Here is a 20,083-nt window from a genome sequence, read left to right on the forward strand (position 1 = left end):
AGAATATAAGAATTTTTTTAAGTTGAAAAGATTAAAAAAGGAAAGGTAAGTCTCCAATATGAAAGAGGTCACAAAGAGAAAAAAAGGTACTAAGAGAAAACAGAAGAAAGGTGAAGAAATCAATACCACCATACTGCTCTAAAATTTATTTCTTCAAAAAGATGATTCTGCATGACAACCATAAAAAGACAGCTAGACCTTTTTGAACTTAACTCTTTTTTTTAAATTGTTTAGTTTTTATTTCATAATCAGAAATTTAACTTTGCAATCCAGCTAAACTTGGAGGGGGATAAGGAAAATATGGAACCCAAAGAACTGTAACGAGAGCACAAAGATTATGGGATATTTCGAGCAGATGGGGGTGAAGGGGTGCTCTCCTGGGCTACAGAGGAATGATCTGGTGGTTAAGTAAAACACAAGTCAAATTTATTAGATTTGTCCACAGTCAGCAATGGTGATCTTCCTGCTGGTCTTGCCATTCCTGGACCCAAAGCGCTCCATGGCTTCCACAATATTCATGCCCTCTTTCACCTTGCCAAAGACCACATGCTTGCCAACCAACCACTCAGTCTTGGCAGCGCAGATGCAAAACAGAACCGTTTGTATTGGGGCCAGCATTTGCCATGGACAAGATGCCAGGACCTGTATACTTCAGGATGAAATTCTCATCATCAAATTTCTCGCCATAGATGGACTTGCCACCAATACCATTATGGCGTGTGAAGTCACCACCCTGGCACATAAATCCTGGAATTATTCTGTGAAAGCAGGAACCTTTATAACCAAATCCTTTCTCCACAGTGCTCAGAGCATGAAAGTTTTCTGCTGTCTTTGGAACTTTGTCTGCAAACAGCTCAAAAGAGACACGGCCCAAGGGCTCGCCGTCGACAGCGATGTCAAAGAACACGGTGGGGTTGACCATGGCTAGACAGCAAGGAAGGCTCCGGGGTGGCGGCGTCTGCAAGGCCTGAACTTAACTCTTGACTCTAATAAATCACAAATCTAATCTATATCTTAAATCCTGGTCTCTGTGCTGAGTTCCAGGCCTACATTGTAACTTCAGGTTAGATGGACAATGCCACAAGAATAAATGAATCCTCCACATTTCTTCTCTAAACCACCCAGTTCATCAAAGCAAATTCCACACAACCACTAAATTATCCTTATAAAACTAGACTTGATCATTTCATGCCTTGTTCAAGGAGAACTAGGTACCCACTGCCTACAAAATAGCATTTAAAATTCTCAGCACTCAAGACTGCTACCCTTTGGCTTCAGAACATTTTACCAATGTTTTTCTTCCAAAAGCCCCTTACTTCCTTCCTATTGATCTCTCAAACAACTCAGTTCTTCAAACATCTCTTTTACTTTGCCAGTCTTCTACCTTCTATCATCATGTTCCTTCTTGGTACCACTCTTCCCCAAATTTGGAGGATTTGGACTTTCCAAACCTACCTTTTCACTAAGCCTTTCTCGAGACCACCAGTCAGCACTGATCCCATTCTCTCCTCTGCTCCCACAGTATGTTAATTATACCTCCTCTAAAACAAGCTTGACATTATCATTAGTGGTGTAGCATGTACTAGAGAAGCAATGCTTGCCAAAGAGTTATAAAATTCAGGCATTTGATGAACTTAAAGACTTCTGGTCCAAAGTGCAGACCACAGTCTTGGATTTGGTAATATTAAGACTGATAATTGGGAAACTCTTAATTTTAAGCCGCAAATACAAAGTGACTTCAGCAGTCACTTTAATTCCCCGGAGTTCATCTTCCTCAGCCTTGAAATAAAGGGTTTGAATTAGATGAAACTTATGGCCCCTTTCAATTCTCTTCTATGACTCTAGGTGGGTCAGGAACAGGAAACCAGGAAGAGTCCTAGACCAGATCTCTTAGAGACAATTAACTAAGAAACATTAGAATACTTAAAGTACAACAGCTATTTCCATGAATACTAATTAGTTTGGCTATAATGAGTTCTGATTTAAAACTAAGTCTCTGTCATAATGTTTCTGTCTTAGATGTAGAGTGTTTTTAGTTAAATCTCAGCCCATAAAAGAGCCCCACACTAAGCTCTCAGTTCTGCCACCACTTTTAGCCAGACCAACTCATTTCAACTCATCTCAGCTCTCTGGGACTTAACAGTCTTGTCATCTGCAAACTGCAGCAATTAGACAAGATGATCACTAGAAGGCCATTTATATCTCAAATAGTCTATGACTCTATGAAATCCCCAATCATAAAGTAAGAAATTCTTCCAAGGATAGCTCATATAAGAACTTTCCACGGAAAAAAAAGGATATTGAGGCAATGTAATTGCTTTGGTGCTTTTAAAAGAAGTATTTTTTTTGCCACTACCTACAAGAGCAAAGAAATATCTATTAGTATTTAATATATTATCAACACCCTAATTTTTATGAAGGTAATGTATAAAAATGGGAAAATTATATATAATGTTAAGTAAATATACTAAAAGATAAAATAATACACTCACTGTAAGTACAACCATATAAAACTTATGTAAGTAAAAGGTAATATGTAAAACAAATAGTTTTATGGTAGCAGTAGGAATATTTTTAAATTTTTCCCTTAATATCAGTACATTGGCCTTTCAATAAATATCAAAAAAAGCTTTTAAGGTTTGATTGTTTCCTATGAATTATAAGTCTGGGGTCAAAATTCAATACAACTAAAATTTAAATATAAAGTTATTCCTAACAAAAAATATTTTCAATTTCAACCAATGGGCCATTTATATTTGTACCATTAGTTGTACAATAAGTGAATTTAGATTATCTCTTGAGTTCACTCATAACCTCCTCAGTTTATAGAATAAACTGTTGTCTAATATTTAAATAGTCATATTTGTTTAAATATGGATACCCTAAAATGAAATAAAACTATTTTTTGAAATTATGACCAATTCAAACAAAACTACAATATTATCAGAAACAGCAGCAAAAGATCTTTTTATTTAATTTCAGAATAAGTATCAAAGCAATGAGGCACTAACTCTATTAGAAAATCTTATACATAAATAAAACAAGACAAATATAATAAAAAAAAAAATTCTTATGGTGAAACAGTTTTCCTTTTTACCTAAACACTGAGAAGTTTAGTGCACATCAACAAGGAACAAATAGAAAAGGCAACAACATATAGGAACTAAATGGTGGAGGACTCCATGACCGGGGGGTGTGTGGGTGTGTGTACTCAGTCACTCAGCCATGTCTGACTCTGCAACCCCATGAACTGTAGTCCACCAGACTCCTCCATACATGGGATTCTCCAGGCAAGAGTACTGAAGTGGGCAGCCATTCCCTTCTCCAGGGGATCCTCCTGACCCAGGGATCGAATCTGTGCCTCCTGCATCTCTGCCGGTAAAGGCAGGTTCTTTACCACTGAGCCACCCAGGAACCCCCTGCTGGGATGGGAGGCACAGTCAACAAAACATCAACTCTGTTACAGACTCCTAACCTTGAACAAGTCAGTTAACTTCTCTGAGCTTCAGTTTCCCCAGCTATAAAATAAGGACAATAGTATCTATCTTATGTCATATGTAAACTACCTTAGGTATATGGCTGTTAGCAGAGGTCAATAAATGATAGCTATTAAGGGACAAACCTGTATTTTAACTCTAAGGTAAATATATGTACATGGTTTTACTGAATCATCCTCAAATTTCTTTTCAATAACCACCAATACAACAAAACTTTGCTCTACACTCTATATAAAAGGAACTAAAGATTTCTGCTGTAATTATACGACTTTTATTTATTTATTTGGTTGTACAGTGAGGCATAGAGGATCTTAGTTTCCCAACCAGGGCTGGAACTCCTGCCCCTTCAATGGAAGTGCATAGTCCTAATCACTGGATCACCTGGGAATTCCCTCTACAGCTTTTTTTTTTTAATTTTATTTTTTTTCAGTGGCATGATTATTTTTATTTTATTTTATTTTTTTAATTTTTATTAGTTGGAGGCTAATTACTTCACAACATTGCAGTGGGTTTTGTCATACATTGACATGAATCAGCCATGGAGTTACATGTATTCCCCATCCCGATCCCCCCTCCCACCTCCCTCTCCACCCGATTCCTCTGGGTCTTCCCAATGCACCAGGCCCGAGCACTTGTCTCATGCATCCCACCTGGGCTGGTGATCTGTTTCACCATAGATAATATACATGCTGTTCTCTCGAAACATCCCACCCTCCCCTCTACAGCTTTTAAACTGCAACTTACTTTCATTCTGCAGGATATTAATGGCATCATCCATAATGCAGTCTGGTGAAAATCCTGCAGTCTTTGACAGTAAACCCAACAATGATGCAATTTTCAGTCTCACAGATGGATCATTCTCCTGCAACAAAAGAAGCTATTGTTACCTTGATGCTCTACTCTCTGCTAACCAAAAACAGGAACGTGAGAAATATCTCAAAAAGATTCAATGATCCAAGTATTCTCAAGTCTTATTTCTGAAAAATTAGCTATATATGCTTTGGGGGAGAAAGTTTTTCTCAATCTGTATGTTACATCCAAATAATGCAACATGAATGAGAATATTTTCACCCTTCCCGATGTTATTAATTTCTAACCAGATGTATGCTTCTGGGACTAAAAGTACCTTTCTTCCGCTGTGTAGTCACACTCGGCACGAGCTGCAGCAGCCTGCGCCGTGAACACTGGCGCTCCAACACCGCTGTCAGCGCCGCTGTTTTGGAGCCTCCAGAAACGGTGCTGCAGCTACCGCTGCCGTCACCAGAAAATCTCTGCTCTGTGTTTTTGGATCACTAGATCCAGATCAGAAGTCCAAGGCAGGTAGATCTAATTGTCTGAGTGTAGGTCCGAGGCCTGGGCCTGGATCTCGGTACCAGGGCAAAAGAGACTAAGAAATGATTTACTGGGCTTCCCTGGTGGCCCAGACGGTAAAGAATCCACCTGCAATGCAAGAGACCCAGGTTAGATCCCTGGGTCAGGAAGATCTCCTAAAAGAGGGATATGGCAACCCACTCCAGGATTCTTGCCTGGAGAATTCCATGGGCAAGAATTCCATGGGCAGAAGAGCCTGGCGGGCTATAGGCTATGGGGACACAACTGAGTGAATGGTGGTTCAGGGGTTAAGAATCCACTTGCCAATGCAGGGGACACAGGTTCAATCCCTTGTCCAGGAAGACCCCCACATGGTGCAGAGCAACTAAGCCCATGCAACCCCAACTACTGAGCTTGTGCTCTAGAGCCTGCGAGCAGCAGCTACTGAGTCCATGTGCCACAACTACTGAAGTCCAATCACCCAGAACCTGTGCTCTGCAACGAGGGAAGACACCACAATGAGTGACCCGCATATTGCAACTTGGGAGTAGCCCCCACATGCCACAACTGGAGAAAACTCATGCACAGAAATGAAGACCTAGAGCAGTCAAAAATAAAATTAATTTTTAAAAAGAATTATGGATTGGAAGAATCAATATTGTCAAAATGGCTACACTACCCAAAGCAATCTATAGATTCAAGGCAATCCCTATCAAGCTACCAACAATATTCTTCACAGAACTAGAACAAATAATTTCACAATTTGTATGGAAATACAAAAAACCTTGAATAGCCAAAGTAATCTTGAGAAAGAAGAATGGAACTGGAGGAATCAACCTGCCTGACTTCAGACTCTACTACAAAGCCACAGTCATCAAGACAGTACGGTACTGGCACAAAGACAGAAATATAGATCAATGGAACAGAAAAGCAAGCCCAGAGATAAATCCACGAACCTATGGACAGACCTTATCTTCGACAAAGGAGGCAAGGATATACAATAGAAAAAAGACAACCTCTTCAACAAGTGGTGCTGAGAAAACTGGTTAACCACTTGTAAAAGAATGAAACTAGAACACTTTCTAACACCATACACAAAAATAAACTCAAAATGGATTAAAGATCTAAATGTAAGACCAGAAACTATAAAACTCCTAGAGGAGAACATAGGCAAAACACTCTCCGACATGAATCACAGCAGGATCCTCTATGACCCACCTCCCAGAATATTGAAAATAAAAGCAAAAATAAACAAATGGGACCTAATGAAACTTAAAAGCTTTTGCACAACAAAGGAAACTATAAGCAAGGTGAAAAGACAGCCCTCAGATTGGGAGAAAATAATAGCAAATGAAGCAACAGACAAAGGACTAATCTCAAAAATATACAAGCAACTCCTGAAGCTCAATTCCAGAAAAATAAATGACCCAATCAAAAAATGGGCCAAAGAACTAAACAGACATTTCTCTAAAGAAGACATACAGATGGCTAACAAACACATGAAAAGATGCTCAACATCACTCATTATCAGAGAAATGCAAATCAAAACCACAATGAGGTACCATTACACGCCAGTCAGGATGGCTGCTATCCAAAAGTCTACAAGCAATAAATGCTGGAGAGGGTGTGGAGAAAAGGGAACCCTTTTACACTGTTGGTGGGAATGCAAACTAGTACAACCACTATGGAGAACAGTGTGGAGATTTCTTAAAAAACTGCAACTAGAACTGCCATATGACCCAGCAATTCCACTTCTGGGCATACACACCGAGGAAACCAGATCTGAAAGAGACACGTGCACCCCAATGTTCATTGCAGCACTCTTTATAATAGCCAGGACATGGAAGCAACCTAGATGCCCATCAGCAGACGAATGGATAAGGAAGCTGTGGTACATATACACCATGGAATATTACTCAGCCGTTAAAAAGAATTCATTTGAATCAATTCTAATCAGACGGATGAAACTGGAGCCCATTATACAGAGTGAAGTAAGCCAGAAAGATAAAGAACATTACAGTATACTAACACATATATACGGAATTTAGAAAGATGGTAATGATAACCCTATATGCAAAACAGAAAAAGAGACACAGATGTACAGAACAGACTTTTGGACTCTGTGGGAGAAGGCGAGGGTGGGATGTTTCGAGAGAACAGCATGAACATTATCTATAGTGAAACAGATCACCAGCCCAGGTTGGATGCATGAGACAAGTGCCCGGGCCTGGTACACTGGGAAGACCCAGAGGAATCGGGTGGAGAGGGAGGTGGGAGGGGGGATCGGGATGGGGAATACATGTAACTCCATGGCTGATTCATGTCAATGTATGACAAAACCCACTGCAATGTTGTGAAATGGTTGGCCTCCAACTAATAAAAATAAATGAAAAAAAATAAATAAAAAGAATTAACGTAATATCTAGGTTAACCAGTAAAAGAGGTATAAAAAAATGTATAATTCCCAAGCTAATAAAAAGCAGTGAAGGAGAGAATTTTTTTAAAAGAGCCAATGCAAAAGGCAGTGAGAACTGAGAGAAAAAAAAGAACATTAAGCAGGTAAGATAAATAGAAGGCATTTCATAAGAGGATAGATTTAAAATCATATATTTCAATAAACACGCATTATAAAGAACTAAATGTTCCAATTAAAAACTAAACACTGTTAAGTGAAATTTCTCAAAAAACTAACTATATGCTGTTGGGTCACAAAATAAAAAGTGATTAAAAAAAGATTTGAAAATAAAAGGTAGAAATAGGTATATCATGGAAACTTTAATCAAGAGATAGCTGGTATTATTATATAACATTAGACAAAGCCATTATATGCTGACAAGGTTATTCGTAAAGAATCTAAAAGAACCTACACATAATTTATTAAAATTGTTAAATGACCTTAGCAAAGTTGTTGATATAGGGTTTAATAAACAAAAAGCAACTGAATTTCTGAATATCTTCTATGTACTACTTAAAAATAAGAATTTTTAAATGTATCATTTACAATAACAAAATATTAACTATCTAGGAATAACTAACAAAAAGATGTACAAAACTTCTACACAGGAAACAGCATTTAAATAATGGACATACCATGTCCATTGACTGTAAGACTCAATGTTATAAAATGTCAATCAGCAAATTGCATCTTAATTACAGAATTAACGCAACCCTAATCAAAATTCCGGAGAAGGCAATGGCAACCCACTCCAGTATTCTTGCCTGGAGAATCCCAGGGATGGGGGGGCCTGGTGGGCTGCTGTCTATGGGGTCGCACAGAGTCAGACATGACTGAAGCAACTTAGCAGCAGCAGCAGCAATCAAAATTCTGATAAGAAATTTTATTTTCAGGCAGATTTTCACAAGCTGATTTCAAAATTTATCAATAAATTAAAAGACCAAGAATAATTAATATATTCTTAAAGAAGAACAAAGTAGGAGAAGTTACCCTACCAGAAGTCAGAATTTATAATAATGCTATGCTAAGACATAGCATAGTGTCTATGCTATGCTAACACATAGCATAGTGTTGGAGAAGACTCTTGAGAGTCCCTTGGACTGCAGGGAGATCCAACCAGTCCATCTTAAAGGAGATCAGTCCTGGTGTTCACTGGATGGACTAATGCTGAAGCTGAAACTCCAATACTTTGGCCACCTCATGCAAAGAGTTGACTCATTGGAAAAGACCCTGATGCTGGGAGGGATTGGGGGCAGGAGGAGAAGGGGACGACAGAGGATGAGATGGCTGGATGGCATCACCAATCGATGGGCATGAGTCTGAGTAAACTCCGGGAGTTTGTGATGGACAGGGAGGCCTGGCGTGGTGCGATTCATGGGGTCGCAAAGAGTCGGACACGACTGAGCGACTGAACTAAACTGATGCTAAGACAGCACAGTACTGGCATAAAAATAGACAAATACACTAGGCAGAAACACAAACAATGCATACTAAGATTTGTACAAAAATGTTCATGGGAATACTTCTTTTAATAACTAAAAACTGGAGACAATCTAAATGTCCATCAATAATAGAATGAATAAATAAATAATGGTATATTCATACAATGAAGTCTTACACTGTGGTAAAAATAAATGAACTATAGCTAAAGTTAACAACAAAGATAAATCTCAAGATAGAATTTTGAGCAAGAGTTACACATAGAAAGATACACACAGAAAGTAAAGGCGGGAAGGAGGAAGGAAGGAAGTGTGGGTTGCATTTAGTACAGGTTTAAATGATTTAAAAAAAAAAAGAAAATTTTAAAGGAAGCTTTTACCCTTAAAGTCAAGAGAGTGATGGTTATCTTTGGAAAAGTGAGGAGAAATAATCAGAAAGAGTTTTGGGGGACCTATGAGAGGCTGATTATATTGCATTTCTTAAGCTGGATGGCAGTCACATACTGTTTTCATGTTGATCAATAGGCTATATGAGTTTTTTCTACATAGTCTTTGTGTTACAGTTCATAATAAAAGTTCTAAAAATATGATAGTTACTTAGATTACTAGGGTAATAGTGGAAACAGGGAGGGAGATGGACTCAAGAGATGTTTAGAAGGTAAAATCAACATGAGTTGGTAGGAAGGGAATATGGGGAGAGGAAAGGGTGAGGGTGGTATCTTTCTTGGGTTTCTGATGTAAGGGTCTATATTGATGGTGGTACATTTCCTGCTATAAGGCAGACTGGAGAATGAATGGAGATACCAAGTTCAGTTCTGAATACAAATAAAAGTCAATTCTTTATGGACTTCAAATCACTGAAATAACATCATCAAATCAAGTAATTGTCTTTCAGAGACAATGCACTAGTCAAATACCCTAATTTTGTAGTAAGAGAGGACAGAAAAGCTACATAGTCTTTCTACAGTCTGGAATGGAGTCACAGACCTCCAAACATAGGGAGCAGCTGAGAAAGCAGAAATACTAAGTCTGGCAAATAAGAGGAAGGCAAGAACGAAACAAAAAAGAATGAGAGTATATGACCCAGTAACATTCTTTCTTCATCTGGATACTTCACTCAAGTTTTTCTACTTTCTGAAATTATCCCCATAACTAAGCTTACAACTGCCTCTGTCAAAAGCCTCTCTAATAACTGCTCTTCTCACCATTAAAATTGTCCTTGTTCAGGCTTTTCTCATCTTGCTATAGACTTAGCAGTCTCCTAGCTGGTCACCCTAACTCCTGTCTTACCTGGCCCTCATTCAATTCCTCCATCCACCATACCACCCCCAGAGTGATATATCTGAAACAAAAACCCACAAGGCAGAATTCAAGAACCTTCTATTAGATAAGATTTCTAGTCTTATTTCTTAAAGAGCTCTCAATGTAAAATCGACACCAGCCCAACTATCTGTATCTCTTCTAATGTGACAGAATATTTCACATCTCCAAGTCTTTGCTCACAATTCTTCCTTCTTTCTAAAATGCCTTTCCTCTTGCTTTCCAACTAGTCAAAATCTGTTTTTTAAGATTCACCTCAAGCATCACCCTAGCTCAGTCGGTAAAGAATATGCCTGCAATGCAGGAGACCCAGATTCAATCCCTGGGTCAGGAAGATTCCCTGGAGAAGGAAATGGCAACGCACTTCAGTATTCTTGCCTGGAGAATGCCATGGATAGAGGAGCCTGGCAGGCTACAGTCCATGGGGTCACAAGAATTGGACACGACTTAGTGACTAAACCACCATCAAGCATCACTACTCTATGATGCCCTTCTAGATCTATGCTCCCACGTAAAACTGATTACCTTCTTCTTTAAAAGTTACATCATAACCTGTCCCAGGTTTCATGATACCTGTAACACTGTATTGGGTTTCCCTGGTGGCTGAGTGGTAAAGAATCCACCTGCCAAGGCAGGCAACATGGTTCGATCCCTGGGTCAGGAAGATCCCCTGGAGAAGGAAATGGCAATCCATTCCAGTAGTCTTGCCTGGGAAATCAAGTGTGTAATTATCCATTTACTGTCTAATCTACCCCATCAGACTCAGATCAGGGATCGCATGTTAATCTCTGTATCACTAATATGAAGCAAACGCCTGGCAGAATTAGTATCCAGAACATTTTGAATGAATGAAAAAAATGAGTAAATTAATAACTCTAGCCCTTAACTATCTATATATCACATGTATTATTTGGTCTACCAACTATACTGCTAGTCCTTAAAGGACAAAGAACATGTCTCACCGTTCTATAACATCCTCCACAGTAACTAATACAGTAGAATAAATGGAAGAATCCCTCATATGAAATAAGTTCAGATACTGCTACTTGGCCACAGAAAAATTTGTAGTAGAAAAGCAGAAGCCAAAGTAGTTATCCACTAAAATACAAGATACCACATTTCTGGATAAAATAGAAGAAAGATAAATAAAACACTATGGTCATCAATATATATCTGGACCAACTTGTTTTCACTCATTAGAATCAATAGAATCTGCTAGACCTTTGGGGCTAGAATCTACTAGACTAAGGTAAGCAGCAAGGCCTGGTTAAACAGCTTAGGGTCTGATATAAGAACACTTCTTCTAGAGATGGTATCAGTAATTTTTTAAAAGGAATCTTTTTATTATTAATTTTTGGCCATACCACAAGGCATGCAGGTTGTTCCCCAACCAGGGCCCAAACCCATGACCCCTGCAGTAGAAGCACAGTCTTAACCACTGGACCAACAGGGACATCCCTAAAAAGAGTCTTTACTGTTAGAGATATAAACTGAAATTTAAGAGTAAAATGATATGATGCTAGGAATTTGTTTTCACAAGAATCTGGTGCAGAGAGTGAAAGTGGAGGAAATGGAGGTGGACAGTAGGAGTTGGGGTGGGGGTGAGAATAAAACAAATCTGGACATGAAATGATAATTGTTGAAGCTGGATAATAATTACATGTGAATTAATTAAACTATTCTCTCTAACTGTATATAGATTTCTTCCATAACAAAAAGTTGAAAAAATATTCCATACAATCTGGAGATTCTACCCCTGGGAATTTATCAGAAGAAAACGAAAATACTAATTCCAAAAGATATGAGCACCCCTGTTTGTTGCAGCATTATAACAATAGCCAAGATACGGAATAATGTATAGCATCGGGAACATAGTCAATAACTAACATCTTTGTATCGTGACAGATCATAACTCGATTTATTGTGGTCATTTTGAAATGCACAGAAATACTGTATCACTATACTGAGTAGCAGGGCCTAACATAAGGTTGTAGGTCAGTTACACTTTAAAAACAAATTCATAGAAAAGGAGATCAGATTTGTGGTCACCAGAAGAGGGGGGCGGGGGGTGGGGGTGCAAGATAATAACCCAAGGATCGAACCCAGGTCTCCTGCATTGCAGGCGGATTCCTTACCAGCTGAGCCACCAGGGAAGCCCAAGAATACTGAAGTGGGTAGCCTATCCCGTCTCCTGGGGATCTTCCCGACCCATGAATTGAACCGGGGTCTCCTGCATTGCAGGTGGATTCTTTACCAGCTGAGCTACCAGGGAAGCCCTTAATTATACTTAAAAAAAAAAAAATGAATCCATAGAAAAGGGGATGAGATTTGTGGTTACCAGAAGCAGAGGGGGGCAGAAGGGAACTGGATGAAGGCAGTCAAAAGGTACAAACTTTTAGTTATAAGATAAGTAAGTTATTAGGGTTGTAATGAATAACATGATAAATATAATTAACACTGCTGTATGTTACATATGAAAGCTGTTAGTAGAGTAAATCCAAAGAGTTCTCAATACAAGAAAAAAAAATTTTGTCTATTTCTTTAATTTTGTATCTATATGAGATGACAGATATTCATTAAATGTACTGTGGTAATCATTTTATGACTTACGCAAGTCAAATCATTATGCTGCAATGTTAAATGTAAATAGTGCTGTATATCCATTATATCACAATAAAGCAGGAAAAAAAACGTCCCATATTGTTCAAGAGAAGCTTACATCCTCATACAAGGAAATGGACAAGGAACAAAATAAATGAGACAATTAAATACAATATTAGAAGATGGTAAGTGCTCTGGAGAAAATAAAATCAAGGAAGGGGCTAGAAAGTGCTAGAAGTGGGATATGCAGTTTCAATTTCAAATAGAGGGATAAAAGAAGACCTTAATGAAAAAGTAACAGTTGAGCAAACACTTGAATGGAGTGTGGGAAACAGACATATGAACACCTGAGGGAAGTGTTCCAAGCAGAAGGAAAGATAAGTGGAAAGACTGAGAAAGGAATATGCTTGACAGAGAAAATGGCAGACCAGACCAGGGTCATGTCAAGGAGAGGGGTTCTAGGCTGAGGTAACAACATGGAAAAAGACACTGACTTCTGAAAACACACAAGGTCTTTGGAAAACTGCAACCATTCTTATTAAGCTAGAACATTATATACGTGAAGAAAAGGACTTTTTAGGTCATACATAAAAGATTTAAATAAAAATAGTTTATAAAAAGAAGAGACTAAAGGGAAAAAGATAAGAAGCAAGGAGGATCTTCAGTACATATACATCCTGACTGATGCAAATATGAAGTACAAATCATCTATAAGTATTCTTAAAATTTTCAAAAAATTTAAAAAATTTTAAATTTAAAAATTTTAATTTTTAAAATTAAATTTTAATAATTTTTGATTAATTTTTAAATAATTAAAATTAAAAATTAAAAAATTTAATTTAAATTTAAAAATAAAATTTTAATTAAAAATTAAAATTAATTAAAATTTTAATTTTTAATTATTTAAAATTAAAAATTTTTTATTTTAAAAATTTCAAAAAATTTTCAAAAAATTTCAAAAATTTTAACAAAGTCTATTGATCTAACTTCCAGTTCATAGTAAATATATGAGATAGAGGAGCAAGTTAACCAAGGAAGTAAACAAATTCAGAAAACAAGACAGTTTGCAAAACAACTGACCAAATTTCTTTAACAGGTCATGTCACCAAAATAATAAAAACTGTTCCAGTTTTTACAAAAAGCAAATGCCAAGTGTGGACACAGTTTGCATTCTGATTTGAACAAATCAACTATAACAAGATATTCTGGGAACAACTAGAGAAATTTGGGGCTTCCTTGGTGGCTCAGTGGCATGGAATCTGCCTGCCAATGCAGGAGACGTGGGACTGATCCCTGGGAAGATCCCCTGGAGAAGAAAAGGACAACCCACTCCACTATCCTCTGTCGAAGGGAAATTCCATGGACAGAGTAGCCTGGTGGGTTACAGCCCATAGGGTCACAAGAGTTGGACACAACTTAGTGACTAAACCATCACCACCAGAGAAATTTGAATATGAACTATTTGTTAGATGATATTAAGGAATAACTGAATTATACTGAGGTGGTTATATGGTTATATCTTTTTTCAGTGTACCTTTTTAAGAGATATTTAATAACTGTCCAGGGGAAAATATTATGATACTTTAACAAAAACTTCAGGAAAGCAAATAAAGTAAATTTGACAAAATATTAGTAACTATTTAACCCCAAAGATGGGTTATTTGGGAGTTCATTACAGTACTGTCTCTACTTTTCTATAAGCTTAATAATTTTCATACTAAAGTTTCAAATTCTAAGTCATCTGTGATTCAAATATTTACAAATCATTTCTTCTTTTACCTCGGATCTCACAAACAAAAACTGAAAAAGAAATGCATTTGGTGAATTTCATTTTCTCTTTAAACTATTTTCTGTATTTAATCATGTAAGAGTTGATGCTTTTTTTTAGCCTATGAACACAGAGAAATAAAATGATATGTAACTTAAAAAAAAAAAAAGAAGGGCTACTGCAGTTAAGATATTGGGGCCCTGAATTACAGCAGTAACAGCAGAGAGAGGACCGTATACCAGAGGCAAATCTGGTTACAGAAGAGTCCTGGTTGAAGTTAACTCCTCCTCTGTGCGCCAATGCACTCTCAGTACCCTCAGCAATTTGAGGCATTTTATCATTCACATCTGTTTCCATCTAGCTGCTCTAAGCTTCTAAGGATAGGATCTTTTTGGATCTTTTGGACCGTTTTTATCTCGGTATCCACAGTGCCTAGCATATGGAAGATACTCAGGAAAAGATTGCTGAATGAACACCTTATTTATTGTGCCATTTTAATTCATTCTGCAGATATAATACAACTCTCATACATACTGCCATCAGGTCCCAAGACCTTCTTACCTTGTAATAATGTTCCAAGAGAATCCTGACGACTCCCTCCACGCTTTCTGCCTCAACAGGCTTCCTGGCAAACTGAAGCAGGTACTGCAAAGCATCTGCTGGGGAGGTGGCCTTACACAGATCTATGTGGAGTGCGGCAGATTTACTTGGTTTTGTCATCCGGAGTTTCTTAGTAGCAACCTCCTCCTGTTGTTGCTGCAAGAGGATAAGGACGATAAAACATGAAAACCTGGCTGAAAACAGAGTCTGCAAACCTAACTTTGCCTCATTTGATGAAAATTAACTTTTCCTACACCAAATAATGTATTTGGGAAATAGACCTAGTCTAAACAAAAAAGCAGCATTATGAACCGGGAAAAGAGCCAACTGGAGACAAAGTTGAGTCCCAATTTTGCTTTTCACCAGCTCCAGTGGCTTTGGGCAAGTCATTTCATTTCTTCAAGTCTCAGCTTCTTTCTCTGTAAAGTAGGTCGATAATATTTTGTTGTGCCTATCTCTTAGGATTGCTGTAGCTTCGGGGTTAACAGGACACACAAAGGATCTGTTCCACTCTGTAATAGAACAGAAATCTCAATTCAACAAATATATTCAGATTGTGCTAAAGCACTTACTAGACTCACCTTCCCTCCTGAGAAACCCAGAACTGACAGGAACAGTCTACAGCTTACACTATGGGAAAAAGTCTTCTCACAACAGATGACTATTTTCACCCAAATCATTCTACCTTTATTAGAAGAATGGACCGTGTAGGGGAAAAATGCATTGCCATATGCCTAGCAAACTGCAGCTACTTAATAAATGTTTACTAAATGACTGATGTGGAATTACGTGAGATCCAACTCTGCTGCTCTCTTCTAAGGATGTCATAATTCCCAGTTTCATCATCTATAAAATAGGAATGATGAACTACCGCTAGTCTTTCTCAATCCTCATTTGAACCACAGAACACACAAAATGAGCTGAATAACTATCTTCTTGATTCTCTCAAGAATAGTGCATAACTAGAACTATTTCAGACACATCTGTTTACATATGAGTGTCCAAAAGTTTGTGTAAAAGGGAACCTTCATTCCAGGGCGTAGGTAGATATAGAGAGGATCACAACATAAGATTAAAGTTGTAATCAATAATTTTCCTTAACACTTGATGCATCATAATGATACCTTGAAAAATCATCTCTTTATAAAAAATTACACCTCCACAAAGACTAAAGAGTCGGATTATTCTAGATGGGAACATGGCACAGCATGATAATAAGACTAAGGGCTTTAAAATCAAAGGAATTTGAGTTAAATTATCACTTGGTAGCTAGAGGTCTTCTCCTTCTATAAAAAGGAATACAACACTTACATCACAGATATACCTGAGAAGTCTAAACTACAATGGCTTTATTGTACAAACATCATATGCACCACATTCATCAATTCTCTCTCTCTCATCTTCATGGCAGAGGAAAAATAACAGAAGCACTAAGATCTCATTTCATTACTCTGTGGTAACCATTCACAAGCAATGAAGAGAAAAAATGAGCTCTTAAAATCCTTACCCATTTCCATCCTATTCCACACAAATTCATTCTTCAGTGTTATCAGCAGTTAGGCCAAAAAACTATAAGATTTTTTTCCCTAAGGAGCACATGAGGAGAAGGACAAACCAACATCTGCTATCATTCAACCATCAATGTTTTAGTGCACCAGGCCCTACGGTCTATCCAGGGAACAGAGCTGAACCAAGCGTTACCTCTGCCCTCAAGGAGCCCAAACTGGTAGGGAGAAACAAATACTAGTAACTTCAGTAGCACTGAATGATAAATACAAATAGACGAGTGCTACAGAAGGAGGGGAGGAGAGACTAAAGCAAAAATGTAAGTCCACTGGGTGGAGAACAAAAAGAGAGTGAAGAATGACATCCGTTCTATGTAAAAGAGACAAGAGACACAAAAGTTTGGAAAGGTCCAAACACATGGCGTGCTGGAGGAGGGGTGAGTAGTCTTGGTAAGAGGGAACAACAGAATAAAGAAAAGAAGTGACACTGCCCAACAAAGTGAATGTACTTAAAGTCACTGAATTCCACACTTAAAAGCAAGCTACGGAAGAGGGAGCTCTGTAAAGCTTTCCTGAATATTGACTCATTCTAAAAGTTCAAGAAAACGAACTTCACATAAAAAGGAGCAACAAGAGTGACAAGGTAAGTATCAAAGTTATTTTCAGAAAATAAACAAGAATAAGAAGTCAACTAACTTCCCTACACACAATGGAAATATGCCACCCACAAAAAAAAAAAAAAAAAAAAGGCAGTGAAGGAATATTGTTATATCACGAAGGGCAAGGGAGTTTGGCTAGTTTTCACAAAAAGTAGTTGTAAAAGAGTAAGAAAGACTTGGTTTGTCGATGCAATTACCTCTCTGTACTACAATCTCAGATATGGTGCTCCACATCTCCCACTTGCCTGCGAGTTCCAACAGGACAGGGACCCTTAATGTGTATTGGATTTTATAGCTCAGCACCTTTCACCATACCTAATATTGATACATAATAACCACTCTTTAATTCAATAAACTCTTGTTGAAGAATGAAATAATAAATACTAAATGAAATACTTAAGGATCAGCGTCCTGCTGCATGGTCTAAATCTTGCTAGGCCACAAGTCTATGGATGGGAACCTGCTATTGGCTGGCATTAACCGGGGGCTTTTCAGAAATACAGATTATTGCCTTGCCTCCCCCAGCCAATTCATTTACTAAGTAGAATCTACATTTTCACAAGAGCCCAGGTGATTTGGATACACAAAGTCAGGGAAGCAGGACACAAGGTATGACTTGGGATCAACCTCTACTTTAGCGATCTCTCTGAAGAAATACATAGAGAATCACTGACTGCCCCTCAGTCCTGAAACAACTCCAAAGGAGGATGGATGGTACTGCCCTCCCTTATAGGTGAGCTATAAAAGGGTGGTGGTGAGCTGTTCCACCAAAGAAAATTTCAACCCCTATGAAGCCTGTGACCCTCGCCTGCTGTGACTGGGTCTTGAGGATTCCTATAGACTCCTCTTCCAACCCCTTAGAGCGCTGCATACAGCCAACTTGACTTTGGGTGCTTTTTTGGTAATGGGAGTTGGGAGGAAATTTGTCAATACCCCACAAGAGGTCTCAAAGTCCTCATTTGTAAAAGGAGGATGCTAATGAACTGTGGTGTTTGGGGAAGCCTCTTGAAAGTCCCTTGGACAGCAAGGAAATTAAACCAGTCAAACCTGAAGGAAATCAGTCCTGAATATTCACTGAAAAGACTAATGCTGAAGCTGAAACTCGAATACTTTGGCCACCTAATGCGAAGAACTGACTCAGTGGAAAAGACCCTGATGTTGGGAAAGACTGAAGGCAGGAGGAGAAGGGAACGACAGAGGATGAGATGCTTGGATGGCATCACTCACTCGATGGACATGAGTTTGAGTAAACTCAGGGAGTTGGTGATGGGCAGGGAGGCCTGGCGTGCTGCAGTCCATGGGGTCGCAAAGAGTAGAACACGACTGAGCTGCTGAACTGAATGAAACATGAATAAAATGAGATAACAGATAAGATACTTCAGTAAATTGTAAGGTGCTGTTTGCTTCTTCTAATAGTTTTTTTTAGTGTCAGACTGCACATGTTAATACTGACAACAGCAGCGGCCAACGAACACGCCCACTACAGTGTAGTCCGAGAGGGAGCCTACCAAAGCTCTGGTAGCACGGGCACCCTACCCAGCTCTGTGGCGCCTTCTGGCAAAGTGTCTGGGGCGTGGATAACCTTCCCCTTTCCCAGACCAGTCCTGGGACCTTTCCTTCTAGAGCTTACCTGAACCACCTTAGTGAACTCCTCATAAACCCGCTTCTTCAGATGGGCCGCCATGGTTGTCCTTCTCAGCTTCCGTACCCGACGAGGCTAGCAGGGGCAGAGGATACGGAAAAACTTGCCCAGAAGGGAGGAACCAGATGCTGTCCCACAAGGCAGTGGGGTTCCGGGAAAGAGAGGCCGCTTCCGGCCGCTCGACTGCCTTGTGGCTGTGCGTCCGGATTTAGCGACCTACGCCTGCTGCGCGGGAGGAACGGAAACCGGAGCCGGAGCGTAGCACAGGGGGCGGGGCTTCTGGCAGGAGGAGGCGGGCCGGAAAGGCTGGAGGAGCCAACGGGAGCTTTGGGGGGCTTTCTGTTGGGTTTGAGTGACGGAGAAAATAACAGGGTTTGGAAACTGAGCGGGGGAAGGGGGGGTAGTTCTACAGTGTAAAGGGCAGAGGTGGAGCTATCCAGAGCTAGAGAGAAAACCTGGAGCTGTGTGAGGATTCGAGAAGGCAATGGCAACCCACTCCAGTACTCTTGCCTGAAATATCCCAGGGCTGGAGGAGCCTGGTAGGCTGCAGTCCATGGGGTTGCACGGTGTCGGACATGACTGAAGCGACTTAGCAGCAGCAGTGTGAGGATTCTGACTCAGAAGATAACATAAAAGAGGTCAAACTGACAGCTCCATCATCCATTGGTGTTCTCAGTGTTTGCTATCAGTCCCGTGTGCTCGCCTTTTGATCGAGCTGTTGCTCAAAAACTGAGTTTGCCTTCTGGTTGGTGTCAAGCCTGAAGACCCAACTAACCAAAGTTCCAAAGAAGTAAAGACATATTACTTGCAGCAATTAAGGAGAGCACAAGCAATCTTCCCCCAAAGCAGTGTCTCCAAACAGCAAAATTGGGGACGCTTTAAGCTAAGTGTTAGTCGCTTGGTGGTGTCCAGCTCTTTGAGACACCATGGATTGTAGCCCACCAGGCCACTCCATCCATGGAATCCTCCAGGCAAGAATACTGAAGTGGATTGCTGTCCCCTTCTCCAGGGGATCTTCCTGACCCAGGGATCCAGCTCAGGTCTCCTGCACTGTAGGCAGATTTTGACCTACCTCAGAAGCCTAAGGGTGCATGCATATTCATTCATGAAGGGGCTTGAGCAGAGGAGAATTCAGCATTGGATTGGGACAGAGGTCTACAGGGCCCAAGCTTTAGTTGATTGAAGTCAGGAGGGTCGACATCGGCATTCCATCTTCCACGTGAGTGGGGAATACTAGTTCTTACAGAACTCAAAGACATATATCAGATTGTTACATATATCTTTTA

The 20,083-nt window shown here is 39.3% G+C and overlaps 1 protein-coding gene and 1 pseudogene across 2 annotated transcripts in view; both read right to left on the reverse strand.

Annotated features, from left to right (window-relative positions):
- The window catches only part of INTS4 (integrator complex subunit 4), a 99,422-nt gene extending 80,413 nt beyond the window's left edge, over positions 1-19,009 (reverse strand). Inside the window, exons 1-3 of one of the 2 annotated variants that reach the window (XM_043875470.1) lie at positions 18,786-19,009; positions 14,953-15,147; positions 4,242-4,359 (exon numbers count right to left, since the gene is read on the reverse strand). In XM_043875470.1, coding sequence (XP_043731405.1) covers positions 4,242-4,359; positions 14,953-15,147; positions 18,786-18,839 — 367 coding nt within the window. In that variant the 5' untranslated portion in view covers positions 18,840-19,009. The remainder of the gene's footprint in view (positions 1-4,241; positions 4,360-14,952; positions 15,148-18,785) is intronic. The other variant, XM_043875474.1, reaches the window with a different exon arrangement.
- Positions 228-2,347, reverse strand: LOC122676155 (annotated as a pseudogene).
- Positions 19,010-20,083: the final 1,074 nt, after the last annotated feature.

The sequence above is a fragment of the Cervus elaphus genome, chromosome 2 (genome assembly GCF_910594005.1).
Source record: "Cervus elaphus chromosome 2, mCerEla1.1, whole genome shotgun sequence".
Lineage (NCBI taxonomy): Eukaryota > Metazoa > Chordata > Mammalia > Artiodactyla > Cervidae > Cervus > Cervus elaphus.